Raw genomic sequence first — 17349 nt, forward strand, 5'->3', positions numbered from 1 at the left:
TTTTTGTCCCCCCTGCCCCTCCCTCAGACGATTTCCCCCTCCCCACTCTGCCCAACCCCCAGGCATGGGAAGGGTTAATCCCATCCTGATCCTGGCCTTGCTGAAATCCTTGGATTGGGAATTCCCATCCCCAGGCATGGGAAAGGGTGCCAAAGGGCTGGAAAATTGATGGGAAAGGAATGGGAAAAGAGATGAAAAAGGGATTAAAATGGGGTGGAAAATAGATGGAAAAGAGATGGAAAAGGGGTGGAAAAGGAATGGAAAAAGGGGTGGGAAAAGGGATTGAAAAAGGGGTGGGAAAGGGTTGGGAAAAGAGCGGGAATGGGGTGGGAATGGGGTGAGAAAGGGAAGGAAAAGGGCTGGAAAAGGGGTGGAAAAAGGGGTGGAAAAGGTACGGAAAAACAATTCATCACCGGTTGTGGGGGAGGCCCAGGAGGGAACAGGGGGCCAGAGAAACTTCCGGGGATTATCCCGGGCAGGTTTATCCTGGGCAGATTTATCCCGGGTTTACCCTGGTCAGGTCTTTCCAGACAAATTTATCCCAGGTAGGCTTGTCCCAGTCAGGTTTATCCTGGGCAGGTTTATCCCGGGTTTATCCCAGACAGGTTTATCCCAGATATGTTTATCCTGGGTTTATCCCAGACAAGTTTATCCTGGGCAGGTTTATCCAGGGTTTATCCCAGCAGATTTATCCCGGGTTTATCCCAGACAGGTTTATCCCTGATTTATAGCAGGCAGGTTTATCCTGGACAGGTTTATCCCGGGCAGGTTTATCCTGGGTTTATCCCAGACAGGTTTATCCTGGGTTTATCCCAGACAAGTTTATCCTGGGCAGGTTTATCCAGGGTTTATCCCAGGCAGATTTATCCCGGGTTTATCCCAGACAGGTTTCTCCCGGGTTTATCCCAGACAGGTTTATCCCAAACAGGTTTATCCTAGACAGGTTTATCCCTGATTTATACCAGGCAGGTTTATCCTGGGCAGATTTATCCCGGGTTTACCCTGGTCAGCTCTTTCCAGACAAATTTATCCCACACAGGCTTATCCCAGGTAGGCTTGTCCCAGTCAGGTTTATCCTGGACAGGTTTATCCCGGGCAGGTTTATCCTGGTTTATCATGGGCAGGTTTATCCTGGGTTTATCCCAGACAGGTTTATCCCAGGCAGGTTTATCCTGGTTTATCATGGGTAGATTTATCCCGGGTTTATCCCAGACAGGTTTATCCTGGGCAGGTTTATCCCTGATTTATACCAGGCAGGTTTATCCTGGACAGGTTTATCCCGGGCAGGTTTATCCCGGGCAGGTTTATCATGGGCAGGTTTATCCTGGGTTTATCCCAGACAGGTTTATCTCAGGCAGGTTTATCCCGAGTTTATCCTGGGCAGGTTTACCCCAGACAGGTTTATTCCAGGTTTATCCCAGATAAGTTTATCCTGGGCAGGTTTATCCAGGGCAGATTTATCCCGGGTTTATCCCAGCCAGGTTCATCCCCAGTAGGTTTATCCCAGACAGGTTTATCCCGGGTTTATCCCAGCCAGGTTCATCCTCAGTAGGTTTATCCCAGACGGGTTTCTCCCGGGTTTATCCCAGACAGGTTCCCCAGTAGGTTTATCCCAGACAGGTTTATCCCGGGTTTATCCCAGACAGGTTTATCCCGGGTTTATCCCAGCCAGGTTCATCCTCAGTAGGTTTATCCCAGACGGGTTTCTCCCGGGTTTATCCTAGCCAGGTTTATCCCGGGTTTATACCAGACAGGTTTATCCCGGGTTTATCCCAGACACGTTTCTCCCGGGTTTATCCCAGACACGTTTCTCCCAGGTTAATCCCAGCCAGGTTTATCCCGGGTTTATCACAGTCAGGTTTATCGCAGTCAGGTTTATTGCAGTCAGGTTTATCCCGGGTTTATCCCAGCCAGGTTTCTCCCAGGTTTATCCCAGACAGGTTTATCGCAGTCTGGTTTATCGCAGTCAGATTTATCCCGGGTTTATCAAAGCCAGGTTTATCACAGAGAGGTTTATCCCAGTCAGGTTCATCCCGGGTTTATCCCGGGCGGGCCCTGAGGGTCCCGAATCCCGGGAATGGATCCCGGCAATCCCGATCCCGGTCTGACAGCGCCACCTGCCGGGTGCGCGGGGACACGGGGGGGGGACACGGTGGGGACAAGGGGGCGGTGGCACCGGGACAGGAACCACAGGGACAGAAATCCCGGGACAGAAATCCCGGGGCAGAATCCCGAGACAGAATCTCCGGGACAGAATTCCTGAGACAGAATTCCCGGGACAGAATGCCCAAGACAGAAATCCTGGGACAGAATTCCCGGAACAAAATCCCCAGAACAGAATTCCTGCGACAGAATTTCCAAGACAGAAATCCTGGGACAGAATTCCCGGAACAAAATCCCCAGAACAGAATTCCTAGGACAAAGTTCCCTGGACAGAATTCCAGGGCAGAATCTCCAGAACAGAATTCCTGCGACAGAATTTCCAAGATAAAATCCCCAGGACAGAATCCCCAGGACAGAATTCCGGGACACAATTCCCGGGACAGAATCCCATGACAGAATTCTCAAGATAAAATTCCCTGGACAGAATTCCCGGGACAGAATTCCCAGGACAGAATTCCAGGATGAGAATTCCCGGGAGAGAATTCCCAAGACAGAATCCTCGGGACAGAATTCACAAGATAAAATTCCCGGGGTCACAATTCCCGGTCAGAATTCCTGGGACAGAATTCCTGGGACAGAATTCCCGGCAAAAAATTCTGGGACAGAACCATCGGGACAGAATTCCAGGGACAAAATTCTCAAGATAAAATACCCGGGACAGAATTCCAGGACAGAATTCCCAGAACAGATTTACCAGGACAGAATTCCCGGGATCGGCGGCGCATGGGGTGGGGGCGTGGTTATGCAAATTATGGGGCGTGGTTTCCCCAGACCCCTTCTGCTGCTCTATGGGCGTGGCCAGCTCGATCAGGGGCGGGTTTATTCCATTAGGGGCGTGGCCAGGGGCGTATCCCACATTCGGCTGACGGAGGCGTGTCCTCAGGGTGGGCGTGTCCGGGGGTGTGTCCCCTCTGTGTGGGCGTGTCCGGGGGTGTGTCCCCTCTGTGTGGGCGTGTCCGGGGGCGTGTCCCCGCGGTCGGCCGTGCCGTGGGGGGGCCATGGCGTGGTCCCGGTACCAGCTGGGCCTGGCCGCGCTCATGCTCCTCACCGGCTCCATCAACACCCTGGCGGCCAAGTGAGTCCCCCAAAATCCCCCAAAATCCCCAAAATCCCCCAAATTCCCCGGGCCCCGCCCCGCCCCTCCCGGTGTCGCGGCTGTGTCCCCGTGAGTGGCTTTGGGGACCCCCCCCGGGGCTTTGGGGTCACCTCGGTGTCCCCACCCCTAATGAGGGGATCCTTTTTGGGGGGGATCCGGCTCCTTTTGGGGTCGGGGAAGGGATTTGGGCACCTCCAGCCCATTTTGGAGTGGAGCCCCCCCCGGGTGCCCGTGCGGCTCCTCCCGCTCCCCAAAATCCCGGGAAGCGCCGCAGTGACGTCATTGCCGACCCGCGGCCGTCCCAAAATGTGCCCGGGCAGGGCGGACCTGCCGGGCCGGCTCATCCCGGCCGATCCCAGAAGGATTCCGGCCGAACCCAGCTGATTCCAGCCGATCCCGGCGGATTCCGGCCGATCCCGGCCGATGCCAGCCCCGGAAAGGGAAACTGAGGCGGAGGGGACACGTGAGGTCCCAAAAAAGCCTCTTGCGACACCCCGGGAATGAGTCAGCCCCGAATCTCCCGGGATTGGCGGAAAACAGCGATGGGAGGGGTGCCTGGGGGGTCGGGGGCGTTCCCGGCTGGATTTGGGGGGGCCCGGGGGACATTCGGGGTCTGTGGGATGGGAAATTCGTATCCGAAGGGTCCTGCTTTGGCCAGAGGGCGGTTGGAGCAGCCAAGAAAAGGGGGATTTACCCCAAACTGGGGCTGGGGCATCCAGCGATTTTATGGATCTGGTGTTCCTCAGGATCCGCCGTTTTGGGGACATGGGGTGTCCCATTCCTGTGTTCCTCAGTCCCAGATCCGGAGTTTTGGGACATGGAGTGTCCTGTTCCCGGTGTCCCGTTCCCGGTGTCCCGTTCCCGTGTCCCGTTCCCGGTGTCCCAATCCTGGTGTCCCATTTATGGCTGTCACTCAATCCCGGGATCCCAGATCCGGAGTTTTGGGACATGGAGTGTCCCGTTCCCGGTGTCCCGTTCCCGGTGTCCCGTTCCCGTGTCCCCTTCCCGGCTGTCACTCAATCCCGGGATCCCACATCCAGATTTTTGGGACATGGGGTGGACCATTCCCGGTGTCCCAATCCCAGTGTCCCATTCCCGGTGTCCCGTTCCCAGTGTCCCAATCCCAGTGTCCCATTCCCGGTGTCCCGTTCCCGTGTCCCAATCCCGGTGTCCCGTTCCCGGTGTCCCGTTCCCGGTGTCCCAATCCTGGTGTCCCATTCCCGGTGTCCCGTTCCCGGTGTCCTGTTCCCGGTGTCCCGTTCCCGGTGTCCCGTTCCCGGTGTCCCGTTCCCGTGTCCCGTTCCCGGTGTCCCGTTCCCGGTGTCCCAATCCTGGTGTCCCATTTATGGCTGTCACTCAATCCCGGGATCCCAGATCCGGAGTTTTGGGACATGGAGTGTCCCGTTCCCGGTGTCCCGTTCCCAGTGTCCCAATCCTGGTGTCTCATTTCCGGCTGTCACTCAATCCCGGGATCCCAGATCCGGAGTTTTGGGACATGGAGTGTCCCGTTCCCGGTGTCCCATTCCCGGTGTCCCGTTCCTGGTGTCCCGTTCCCGGCTCTCACTCAGGATCAGGATTTTTAGGACATGGGGTGTCCCGTTCCCGTGTCCCAATCCCAGTGTCCCATTCCCGTGTCCCAATCCCGGTGTCCCAATCCCAGTGTCCCATTCCCAGTGTCCCAATCCCGGTGTCCCCTTCCCGGCTGTCACTCAATCCTGGGATCCCAGATCCGGATTTTTGGGACATGGGGTGTCCCGTTCCCGGTGTCCCGTTCCCGGTGTCCCGTTCCCGGTGTCCCGTTCCCGGCTGTCACTCAATCCCGGGATCCCAGCCAGGGCTGCTCAGGCCGGGACAGGCCCGGCGGTGTCGCCTTCCCTGGGGACGTCCCGGCCCGGCGGTGTCACCTGGGGGCGCTGCTGTCCCAGGGCACGGCCCCGAGTCCCGGGATTTGGGGATGATCCCGATCCCGATCCCTCCCAGGTGGGCCGACAACTTCAGCGCTCCCGGCTGCTATGGGAAAGAGGAGCACAAATTCCAGCACCCCTTCCTGCAGGTGAGATTCCCGATCCCAGCCCCATTCCCGATCCCAGCCCCATTCCCGATCCCAACACCCCTTCCTGCAGGTGAGATTCCCAGTTCCAGCCCCATTCCTGCAGGTGAGATTCCCGACCCCAGCCCCGTTCCCACAGGTGAGATTCTCAATTCCATCCCCGTTCCAAATTCCAGCCCCATTCCCAGTTCCAACCCCATTCCCGATTCCAGCCCTGTTCCCGATTCCAATCCCTTCCTGCAGGTGAGATTCCAGATCCCAGCCCCATTCCTGATCCCAGCCCCGTTCCCAATCCCAGCACCCCTTCCTGCAGGTAAGATTCCCAACCCCAGTCCCATTCCCGATCCCAGCCCCATTCCTGATCCCAGCCCCATTCCCGATCCCAGCACCCCTTCCTGCAGGTGAGATTCCCGATTCCAGTCCCATTCCCAATTTAATCCCCATTCCTGATCCCAGCCCCATTCCCAACTCCAACCACATTCCTGATTCCAGCCCCGTTTCAAATTCCAGCCCCGTTCCCAATTCCAATCCCTTCCTGCAGGTGACATTCCCAATTCCAGCCCCATTCCTAATTCCAATCCCATTCCTATGGGATGGGGCTGATTCCAGCCCCATTCTCGGCTCCAGCCCCATTCCCAATCCCATCCCCATTCCCAATTCCAATCCCATTCCTGATTCCAACTCCATTACTGCTTCCAATCTCAGTCCTGCAGGAGATCCCCCTTATTCCAGCTTCCAGCCCCATTTCCTACTTCCCAAGCCATTCCTGTAAGTGACAATCCCATTCCAGGTTCCAGCCCCATCATTACCATTTCCAGCCCCATTCCTACAGGTGAACCCCCTTTTCCAGCTTCCAGCCCCCAGTCCTGCACCTGAACCCCATTGTTCCCATTTCCAGCCCCTTTTCCTACAGCTGATCCCCCTTTTCCGGCTTCCAGCCCCATTCCTACAGGTGAACCCCATTATTCCCATTTCCAACTCCCTTTCCTACTGCTGATCCTCCTTTCACAGCTTCCAGGCCCATTCCTACACTTGAACCCCATTATTCCCATTTCCAGCCCCATTCCTGCCGGTGATTCCCCCATTCCAGCTTCCAGCCCCATTCCTACACATGAACCCCATAATTCCCATTTCCAACTCCCATTCCTACATGTGAACCCCCTTTTCCAGTTTCCGGCCCCCATTCCTGCAGATGCAGCCCATTATTCCCATTTCAGCCCCCATTCTTACAGGTGAACCCCATTATTCCTGTTTCCAGCCCCCATTCCTGCAGGTCATCCCCCTCTTCCAGTTTCCAGCCCCATTCCTAAGGTGATCACCCCATTCCAATTTCCAGCCTTCCTATTCCAGCTTCCAACCCCATTCCTACACATGAACCCCATTATTCCCATTTCCAACCCCAAATCCTACACATGAACCCCATTATTCTCATTTCCAACCCCAAATCCTACACATGAACCCCATTATTCCCGTTTCCAACCCCAAATCCTAAGCTTGAACCCCATTATTCCCGTTTCCAACCCCAAATCCTACACATGAACCCCATTATTCCCGTTTCCAACCCCAAATCCTACACTTGAACCCCATTATTCCCGTTTCCAACCCCATTCCTACACATGACCCCATTATTCCCATTTCCAGCCCTCTTCCTACACATGAACCCCATTATTCCCATTTCCAACCCCAAATCCTACACATGAACCCCATTATTCCCATTTCCAGCCCTCTTCCTACGCTTGAACCCCATTATTCTCATTTCCAACCCCAAATCTTACACATGAACGCCATTATTCCCATTTCCAGCCCTCTTCCTACACATGAACCCCATTATTCCCGTTTCCAACCCCAAATCCTACACATGAACGCCATTATTCCCATTTCCAGCCCTGTTCCTACACATGAACCCCATTATTCACGTTTCCAACCCCAAATCCTACACATGAACCCCATTATTCCCATTTCCAGCCCTCTTCCTACACATGAATCCCATTATTCCCATTTCCAACCCCAAATCCTACACATGAACCCCATTATTCCCATTTCCAACCCCAAATCCTACACATGAACCCCATTATTCTCATTTCCAACCCCAAATCCTACACATGAACCCCATTATTCCCGTTTCCAACCCCGAATCCTACACATGAACCCCATTATTCCCGTTTCCAACCCCAAATCCTACACATGAACCCCATTATTCCCGTTTCCAACCCCAAATCCTACACTTGAACCCCATTATTCCCGTTTCCAACCCCATTCCTACACATGAACCCCATTATTCCCATTTCCAGCCCTCTTCCTACACATGAACCCCATTATTCCCATTTCCAACCCCAAATCCTACACATGAACCCCATTATTCCCATTTCCAGCCCTCTTCCTACGCTTGAACCCCATTATTCTCATTTCCAACCCCAAATCCTACACTTGAACGCCATTATTCCCCATGTCCCCCAGGCCGCCGGGATGTTCCTGGGGGAATTCTCCTGCCTCCCGGTGTTCTACCTGCTGCGCCTGCGGGATCGGCGCCGCGCGCATCGGGATCAGGATCGGGATCAGGATCGGGATCGGGATCCAGCCCCGGCCCCATCCCGACCCTTCAACGCCCTGCTGTTCCTGCCCCCCGCCCTGTGCGACATGGCCGGCACCAGCATCATGTACGTGGGTGAGTCCGCCGCACAATCCCCTGAAATTGCGGAATTTCAGGGAATTTCTGGAAGTTTCCGGAAGTTTCCATCGGGTCCTGAGCGTTTTCCCGCCGTTTTTTCCCGCAGCTTTGAACATGACCAGCGCCTCCAGCTTCCAGATGCTCCGGGGCTCCCTCATCATCTTCACGGGGCTGCTCTCGGTGGCGTTCCTGGGCCGGCGGCTGGAGTGGAGCCACTGGGCGGGAATCCTGCTCACCATCCTGGGGCTGGCGCTGGTGGGGCTGGCGGATCTGCGCGGGAACCCCGGCGGCACCGGGCACGGGCTGGCCGACGTCATCACCGGTATCCCGGGAATGCCGGGGCATCGCGGGAATCCCGGGAATGCCGGGGCGGTGGGACACGGGCTGGCATCACGGGAATGCCAGGAATGCCGGGGCAGTGGGACACGGGCTGGCATCACGGGAATGCCAGGGCATCCCATGGCATCACGGGTATTCCAGGAATGCCAGGGCAGTGGGACACGAGCTGGCATCACGGGTATCCCAGGAATGCCAGGGTATCCCATGGCATTGCAGGTATCCCGGGAATGGTGGGGCAGTTGGACATGGGTTGGCATCATCACGGGTATCCCGGGAATGCTAGGGCATCGTGGCTGTCCCGGGAATGCCAGGGCATCCCAGGGCATTGAGGCTATCCCAGGAATGCTGGGGCAGTAGGACACAGGCTGGCATCATGGGTATCCTGGGAATGCCAGGGCATCCCGGGGCAACGTGGGTATCCTGGGAATGCCAGGGCAATGGGACACAGGCTGGCATTAGGGATATCCCAGTAATGCCAGGGCAGTGGGGCATGGGCTGGCATCATAACGGGTATCCCAGGAATGCCAGGGCATCCCATGGCATTGCAGGTATCCCAAGAATGCCAGGGCACTGGGACACGGGCTGGCCGACGTCATCACCGGTATTCCGGGAATGCCAGGGCATCTCGGGGCATCACGGGAATGCTGGGGTGGTGGGACATGGGCTGGCTGATGTCATCACTGGTATCCCGGGAATGCCGGGGCATCGCGGGTATCCTGGGAATGCCAGGGCATCCTTTGGCATCAAAGGAATCCTGGGAATGCCAGGGCATCCCGTGGCATCGTGGGTGTCCCAGGAATGCCGGGCAGTGGGACACAGGCTGGCATCGTGGGTATCCTGGGAATGCCAGGGCATCCCAGGGCATCGTGGGTATCCTGGGAATGCCAGGGCAGAGGGACATGGGCTGGCATCACCATGGGTATCCCGGGAATACCAGGGCAGTGGGACACGGGCTGGCCAACGTCATCATGAGAATCCCAGGAGTGCCAGAGCAGTGGGAGACAGGATGGCATTGTGGGTGTCCCGGGAATGCCAGGGCAGTGGGACACAGGATGGCGTTGCAGGAATCCCAGGAATGCTAGGGCAGTGGGACACAGGCTGGCATCGCAGGAATCCCGGGAATGCTGGGGCAGTGGGACATGGGCTGGAATCGTGGGAATGCCAGGGCATCCCAGGGCATTGTGTCTATCCTGAGAATGCCAGGGCAGTGGGACACAGGCTGGCATCGCAGGAATCTCGGGAATGCTGGGGCAGTGGGACATGGGCTGGGATCGCGGGAATCCCGGGAATGCCAGGGCAGTGGGACACAGGCTGGCATTGCGTGTATCCCAGGAATGCCAGGGCAGTGGGATGGCCTTGGGATGGCAGGGTCACTCTATAGGATGGCGGGATCACTCCTTGGAATGGTGGGATCACTCCTTGGAATGGTGGGATCATTCCTTGGATTAGTGGGATCGTTCCTTGGAATGGTGGGATCACTCCTTGGAATGGTGGGATCATTCCTTGGATTGGTGGGATCACTCCTTGGAATGGTGGGATCACTCCTTGGAATGGTGGGATCACTCCTTGGATTGGTAGTATCACTCCATGGGACTGGAGAGGTCACTTGTTGGAATGGTGAGATCAGTCCATGGAATGGCAGGAAAACTTCTTGGGATGGCAGGGTCACTCCTTGGGATGGTGGGAAAAGCTCCTTGGAATGGCAGGTCCACTCCATGGGATGGCGGGATCACTCCTTGGGATGGCAGGGAAACTTGGAATAGTGGGATCGCTCTTTGAATGGTCGGATCACTCCTTGGAATGGCGGGATCACTCCTTGGGATGGTGGGATCACTCCTTGGGATCGCAGGAAAACTTCTTGGAATGGCGGGGTCACTCCTTGGGATGGTGGGAAAGGTCCTTGGAGAATGTCAGGGTCACTCCATGGAATGGCGGGAAAACTTCTTGGAATGAGGGGATCACTCCTTGGGATGGGGGGATCACTCCATGGAACTGAGGGGGAAACTTCATGGGATTGGGGGATCACTCCATGGAATGGCAGGAAAACTCCTTGGAGTGGCAGGGTCACTCCATGGGATCATGGGAAAACCTCTTGGAATGGTGGGAACATTCCTTGGAATGGCGGGGTCACTCCTTGGGATGGTAGGAAAGGTCCTTGGAATGGCGGGGTCGCTCCATGGGATGGCGGGATCACTCCATGGGATGGCAGGGAAACTCCTTGGAATGGCAGGGTCACTCCATGGGATCGTGGGAAAACCTCTTGGAATGGTGGGATCATCCCTTGGAATGGCGGGGTCACTCCATGGGATGGCAGGAAAAGTTCTTGGAATGGGGGGATCACTCAATGGAAATGGGGGTGAAGCTCCTTGGAATGGTGGGATCCCTCCTTGGGATGGTGGGATCACTCAATGGAAATGGGGGGGAAGCTTCTCGGAATGGCGGGGTCACTCCTTGGGACGGTGGTAAAACCTCTTGGAATGGGGGGGGGAATCTCTCCTTGGGATCGGGGGATCACTCTGTGGAATTGGGGAGGTCACTCGTTGGAATGAGGGGATCACTCCTTGGAATGGCAAGGTCACTCCCTGGAATGATGGGATCACTCCATGGGATGGTGGGAAAACCTCTTGGAATGGGGGAATCTCTCCTTGGGATGGGGAGATCTCTCCATGGATTGGTGAGATCACTCCTTGGATTAGTGGGATCACTCCTTGGGATTGGGGAATCACTCCTTGGATTGGTGGGATCACTCCATGGATTGGTGGGATCACTCCTTGGAATTGGGGAGATCACTCCCTGGAATGATGGGATCACTCCATGGATTGGTGGGATCACTCCTTGGGATTGGGGAATCACTCCTTGGATTAGTGGGATCACTCCTTGGATTAGTGGGATCACTCCCTGGAATGATGGGATCACTCCATGGATTGGTGGGATCACTCCTTGGATTAGTGGGATCACTCCATGGATTGGTGGGATCACTCCTTGGAATTGGGGAGATCACTCCCTGGAATGATGGGATCACTCCATGGATTGGTGGGATCACTCCTTGGATTAGTGGGATCACTCCTTGGGATTGGGGAATCACTCCTTGGGATTGGGGAGGTCACTCCCTGGAATGATGGGATCACTCCATGGAACGGCGAGAAAACCTCTTGGAATGGGGGAATCTCTCCTTGGGATGGGGAGATCACTCCTTGGAATTGGGGGATCATTCCCTGGAATGGGGGGATCACTGAAGCACAGACAAACTAATTAAAGTTGGAAAAGAGGGAATGAAGGGTGTTTATTACACCAGGGGCACGAGCAGAATATTGGAATATTTTCCCGCACCATTTGGGAAGCCACAGACTCCTGCTGTTTATCCAGAAAGGTTTTACATATTCACACGCACATGATGCATATTCATGACCTGTATTATAATCAGCTGAATATTCATTACGGCTGCATAATTGTTCTCCCTTAATTGGGGTCGGTGGGTTTTGAAATGAGGGATGGGCATACGGGAGGAAGAAAATCATCTTCCTCACTGAGCTCTTCACCCACGGCCAGTCGGGCCTTTTGGCCTGCTGGTCACGGTCTAGGCCTGTCCTAACTCTTGGATTATTCTTAAGGCCAGGATTTTTATGGCTCCTGCCCTTTTACCGTGCTCCATCCATCCCCCGTCGCTCGGAATTTTACTTTTCCTGATATTTTTGTTACTCTTTAACCAGAGTGCGTGATCCCTGCTAGCAACATTTCTAACTTAACTCCTTAATTTATTTAAAACCTTAACTAAAATATTCAGTCTTTTACTGTCTTAATTATAGTTCCAGCCAGCTCCTCGACTCATCTGCACTTTTCAATTAGCCTAATTACATTTCTAGCTGGCCCCTGGACTCATCACTCCTTGGAATGGGGGGAAAACTTCTTGGAATGGGGGGAATTCACTCCTTGGAATGGGGGGAATTCACTCCTTGGAATGGGGGAAATTTACTCCTTGGAATGGGGGAAATTTACTCCTTGGAATGGGGGGGGGTCACTTTTCCCCCATTTTCCTCCTCTCTTCCTTTTCCCTCTTTTCCCTGTTGTTTTCCCTGTTGTTATCCCTGTTGTTTTCCCTGTTGTTATCCTGGTTTTCCCTGTTTTTTTCCCTGGTTTTTCCCTGTTGTTTTCCCAATTTTCCCTGTTGTTATCCCTGTTGTTATCCCTGTTGTTATCCCTGTTCTTTTCCCTGTTATCCCAGTTTTCCCCACTTTTTTCCCTTTTTTTTCCCTTGTTGTTTTCCTTGTTTTTCCTGTTGTTATCCCTGTTTTCCCTTTTCTTTTCCCTGTTTTATCCCGATTTTCCCTGTTGTTTTCCCTGTTGTCCCTGTTGTTATCCCATTTTTTCCTGTTATTATCCCTGTTATTTTCCCTGTTGTTATCCCGTTTTTTCTTTTCCCGGTTCTTTTCCCTGTTGTTATCCCAGTTTTTCCTGTTGTTATCTCTGTTCTTTTCCCTGTTGTTTTCCTGATTTTCCCTGTTGTTATCCCGGTTTTCCCTGTTGTTATCCCTGTTGTTTTCCTTGTTTTCTCTGTTCTTTTCCCTGTTGCTATCCCGGTTTTCCCTGTTTTCCCAGGTGACCTCCTGATCCTGCTGGCCCAGGCCATCGTGTCCATCCAGATGGTGCTGGAGGAGAAATTCATCTTCAGCCACGACGTGCACCCGCTGCGCGCCGTGGGCACCGAAGGTCCGCGATTCCCTTAAATCCCAGAAATCCTGGCAATCCTCAACAGTGGGAATCCCATGAAAACACCATGGCTCATCCCATGGGCATCTCCTGCAGAAATTCTCAGATTGGGATTGGGATTGGGATTGGGATTGGGATTGGGATTGGGATTGGGATTGGGATTGGGATTGGGGCCCACAGCTGGTGCCCCCAGAGCCTCTGCCCCATTCCCAGGGGATTGGGATGAGATTGGGACTGGATTGGGATTGGGATTGGGATTGGGATTGGGATTGGGACTGGCACTGGAGCCACAGCCGGCTCTCCTGGAGCCTCTGCCCCATTCTCAGGGGACTGGGATGGGATTGGGGCTGGATTGGAATTAGGATTGGGATTGGGATTGGGACTGGGGCCACAGCCATCTCTCCCGGAGCCTGTGCCACATTCCCCGGGCAATCCCACGGCAATCCCGATTCCCCGCAGGTCTTTTCGGCTTCTCCATCCTGGCGCTGCTGCTGGTGCCGCTGTCCTTCATCCCGGCGGGGCGGCTCTCGGGGAACCCCCGCGGGGTCCTGGAGGATCCCGCGGACGCCTGGTGCCAGATCCGCCGGGAGCCCCTGATCCTGGCGGCGCTGCTGGGCAACATCGGGAGCATCTCCTTCTTCAACTTCGCGGGGATCAGCGTGACGCGGGAGCTGAGCGCGACCACGCGCACGGTGCTGGACAGCCTGCGCACGCTGCTGGTCTGGGCGCTCAGCCTGGCGCTGCGCTGGGAGCGCTTCCACGCCCTCCAGATCCCGGGATTCGCCCTGCTCCTGGCCGGGGCCGCGCTCTACAACGGCCTGCACCGCGCGCTGCGGGGCGCCCGGAATACCGGGAATGCCGGGAGCGACCCACAGGAGAGGGAAGCGCTGCTGGGAGGGGATGGAGACGGCGGCAACATCCAGGGATGAGCGGGTGTTCCTTGGGATTGGCGTCCCGGGGATTGGGATTGGGAATTGGCCCTGCAGGGAATGTCGGCTGTGCCGGCTTTTCCCGGTGGGATATGGAACCAGAGTTGGCTCTCCTGGAGCCTCTGCCCCATTTGTAGGGATCGGGGTGGGAGTAGGACTGGATTGGGATTGGAATTGGGATTGGGATTGGGATTGGGAATGGGAATGGGATTTGGATTGGGATTGGGAATTGTCCCTGCGGGGAATGTCAGCCAGGGGTGAAGAGGCTGTGCCGGCTCTTCCCGGTGGGATACAGACCCTGAGACGGCTCTCATGGAGCCTCTGCCCCATTCCCTGGTGATTGGAATTGGGATGGGATTGGGATTGAGATTGAGATTGGGTTTGAGGCTGGAATTGGAGTGGTTTGGGGCTGGAGCCACCCATTCCCCAGCCCATGTTCCCAATAAAGCCCCTCTGCTCATTCCATGGGGATCTCTGGTGGGGATCCTGCAGGAATTTGGGAATTCTCAGGGATGGCAGAGGACAGGGACTGTCCCCCAGGGTGTCCCAGCAGGAATTGTCTCTGGGAATGTTCCCAGGGGTTGGGCCTGGGAATTGTCCTTGCAGGGAATGTCGGCTGTGCTGGCTCTTCCCAGCGGGATATGGAACCAGAGTTGGCGCTCCTGGAGGTTCTACCCCATTCCCTAGGGATTGTGGTGGAATTAGGACTGGATTAGGATTGGGATTGGGATTGGGATTGGGAATTGTCCCTGCAGGGAATGTCAGCCAGGGGTGGAGAGGCTGTGCCGACTCTTCCCAGTGGGATACAGACCCAGAGTTGGTGCTCCCAGAGCTTCTGCCCCATTCCCAGGGATTGGGATGGGATTGGGACTGGATTTGGATCGGGATGAGTTTGGAGCTGGATTGGGATTGGGATTGATGTGGGTTTGGGGCTGGATCCACTCCCTTCCCAACCCAGGTTCCCAATAAAGCCCCTCTGCCCATTCCGTGGGGATCTCTGGTGGGGATCCTGTGGAAGTTTAGGAATTCTCAGGGGTGGCAAAGGACAGGGACTGTCCCAGCAGGATTTGCCTTTGGGAATATTCCCAAGGATTGGGAATTGTTCGCGCAGGGAATGGCAGCCGGGGGTGGAGAGGCTGTGCCGGCTCTTCCCAGTGGGATACGGACCCTGAGACGGCTCTCATGGAGCCTCTGCCCCATTCCCAGGGGACTGGGATGGGATTGGGATTGGGGTGGGATATGGGCTGCATCCACTCCCTTCCCAGCCCATGTTCCCAATAAAGCCCCTCTGCCCATTCCGTGGGGATCTCCAGGGGAAACCTACAGAAATTTGGAAATTCTTAGGGATGGCAAAGGACAGGGACTGTTCCCCAGGGTGTCCCAGCAGGATTTGCCCTCAGGATCCACATCCCAAAGAGTGGGACTGGGAATTGTCCCTGCAGGGAATGTCAGCCAGGAGTGGAGAGGTTGTGCCCGCTCTTCCCGGTGGGATACAGAGCCAGAGGTGGCTCCCCTGGAGCTTCTACCCCATTACCAGGAAATTGGGATGGGATTGGGGATGGATTGGGATTGGGATGAGTTTGGGGTTGGATTGGGATTAGGACTGGGGCTGGATCAACTCCCTTCCCCAAATCATGTTCCCAATAAAGCCTCTCTGCCCATGGCTCATTCCGTGGGGAGCTCCTGCAGGAATCTGGGAATTCTCAGGGATGCACAGAGGACAGGGACTGTCCCCCAGCATGTCCCAGCAGGATTTCGTCCCCAGGAACTCATCCGGGGGGATCGGGCCCTGGCAGTTCCCTTCACAGGGAAACTCCTCCATGGTTCATGACGGGCTGGAGATCCCTTCCCGGTGGGATCCGGCCGATCCTGGATGGGGCCTGGTCCTGGCGCTGGGATCCGTGCCCATGGCACTGGGACAGGCCCTGGCACTGGGATCCGTGTCCATGGCACTGGGACAGGCCCTGGCACTGGGATCCGTGTCCCACAGGATGGGGACAGGCCCTGGCACTGGGATCCGTGTCCATGGCACTGGGACAGGCCCTGGCACTGGGATCCGTGTCCATGAACTGGGACAGGCCCTGGCACTGGGATCCGTGTCCATGGCACTGGGACAGGCCCTGGCACTGGGATCCGTGCCCATGGCACTGGGACAGGCCCTGGCACTGGGATCCGTGTCCATGTCCATGGCACTGGGACAGGCCCTGGCACTGGGATCCGTGTCCATGAACTGGGACAGGCCCTGGCACTGGAATCCGTGTCCATGAACTGGGACAGGCCCTGGCACTGGAATCCGTGTCCATGGCACTGGGACAGGCCCTGGCGCTGGGATCCGTGTCCATGGCACTGGGACAGGCCCTGGCACTGGGATCCGTGTCCATGAACTGGGACAGGCCCTGGCACTGGGATCCGTGTCCATGGCACTGGGACAGGCCCTGGCACTGGGATCCGTGTCCATGGCACTGGGACAGGCCCTGGCACTGGGATCCGTGTCCATGGCACTGGGACAGGCCCTGGCACTGGGATCCGTGTCCATAAACTGGGACAGGCCCTGGCACTGGGATCCGTGTCCATGGCACTGGGACAGGCCCTGGCACTGGGATCCGTGCCCATGGCACTGGGACAGGCCCTGGCACTGGGATCCGTGTCCATGTCCATGGCACTGGGACAGGCCCTGGCACTGGGATCCGTGTCCATGTCCATGGCACTGGGACAGGCCCTGGCACTGGGATCCGTGTCCATGAACTGGGACAGGCCCTGGCACTGGGATCCGTGTCCATGGCACTGGGACAGGCCCTGGCACTGGGATCCGTGTCCATGGCACTGGGACAGGCCCTGGCACTGGGATCCGTGTCCATGGCACTGGGACAGGCCCTGGCACTGGGATCCGTGTCCATAAACTGGGACAGGCCCTGGCACTGGGATCCGTGTCCATGGCACTGGGACAGGCCCTGGCACTGGGATCCGTGCCCATGGCACTGGGACAGGCCCTGGCACTGGGATCCGTGTCCATGTCCATGGCACTGGGACAGGCCCTGGCACTGGGATCCGTGTCCATGTCCATGGCACTGGGACAGGCCCTGGCACTGGGATCCGTGTCCATGAACTGGGACAGGCCCTGGCACTGGGATTTGTGTCCCACAGGATGGGGACAGGCCTTGGCACTGGGATCTGTGTCCATGAACTGGGACAGGCCCTGGCACTGGGATTTGTGTCCCACAGGATGGGGACAGGCCCTGGCACTGGGATCTGTGTCCATGTCCATGGGATGGGGACAGGCCCTGGCACTGGGATCCGTGTCCATGGCACTGGGACAGGCCCTGGCACTGGGATCCGTGCCCATGGCACTGGGACAGGCCCTGGCACTGGGATCCGTGTCCATGGCACTGGGACAGGC

The 17349-nt window shown here is 56.5% G+C and overlaps 1 protein-coding gene across 1 annotated transcript; it reads left to right on the plus strand.

Moving 5' to 3' along the window:
• The first annotated feature begins 3126 nt into the window (after window positions 1-3126).
• On the plus strand, window positions 3127-15615 carry LOC134416508 (solute carrier family 35 member F6-like). The gene is made up of 6 exons (XM_063153217.1): window positions 3127-3238; window positions 5240-5312; window positions 7767-7974; window positions 8084-8299; window positions 12913-13023; window positions 13483-15615. The coding sequence occupies exons 1-6, from the start codon at window positions 3162-3164 to the stop codon at window positions 13950-13952; spliced, it is 1155 nt and encodes a 384-aa protein (XP_063009287.1). The 5' UTR covers window positions 3127-3161; the 3' UTR covers window positions 13953-15615.
• Window positions 15616-17349: the final 1734 nt, after the last annotated feature.

The sequence above is a fragment of the Melospiza melodia genome, chromosome 3 (assembly GCF_035770615.1).
Source record: "Melospiza melodia melodia isolate bMelMel2 chromosome 3, bMelMel2.pri, whole genome shotgun sequence".
NCBI lineage: Eukaryota > Metazoa > Chordata > Aves > Passeriformes > Passerellidae > Melospiza > Melospiza melodia.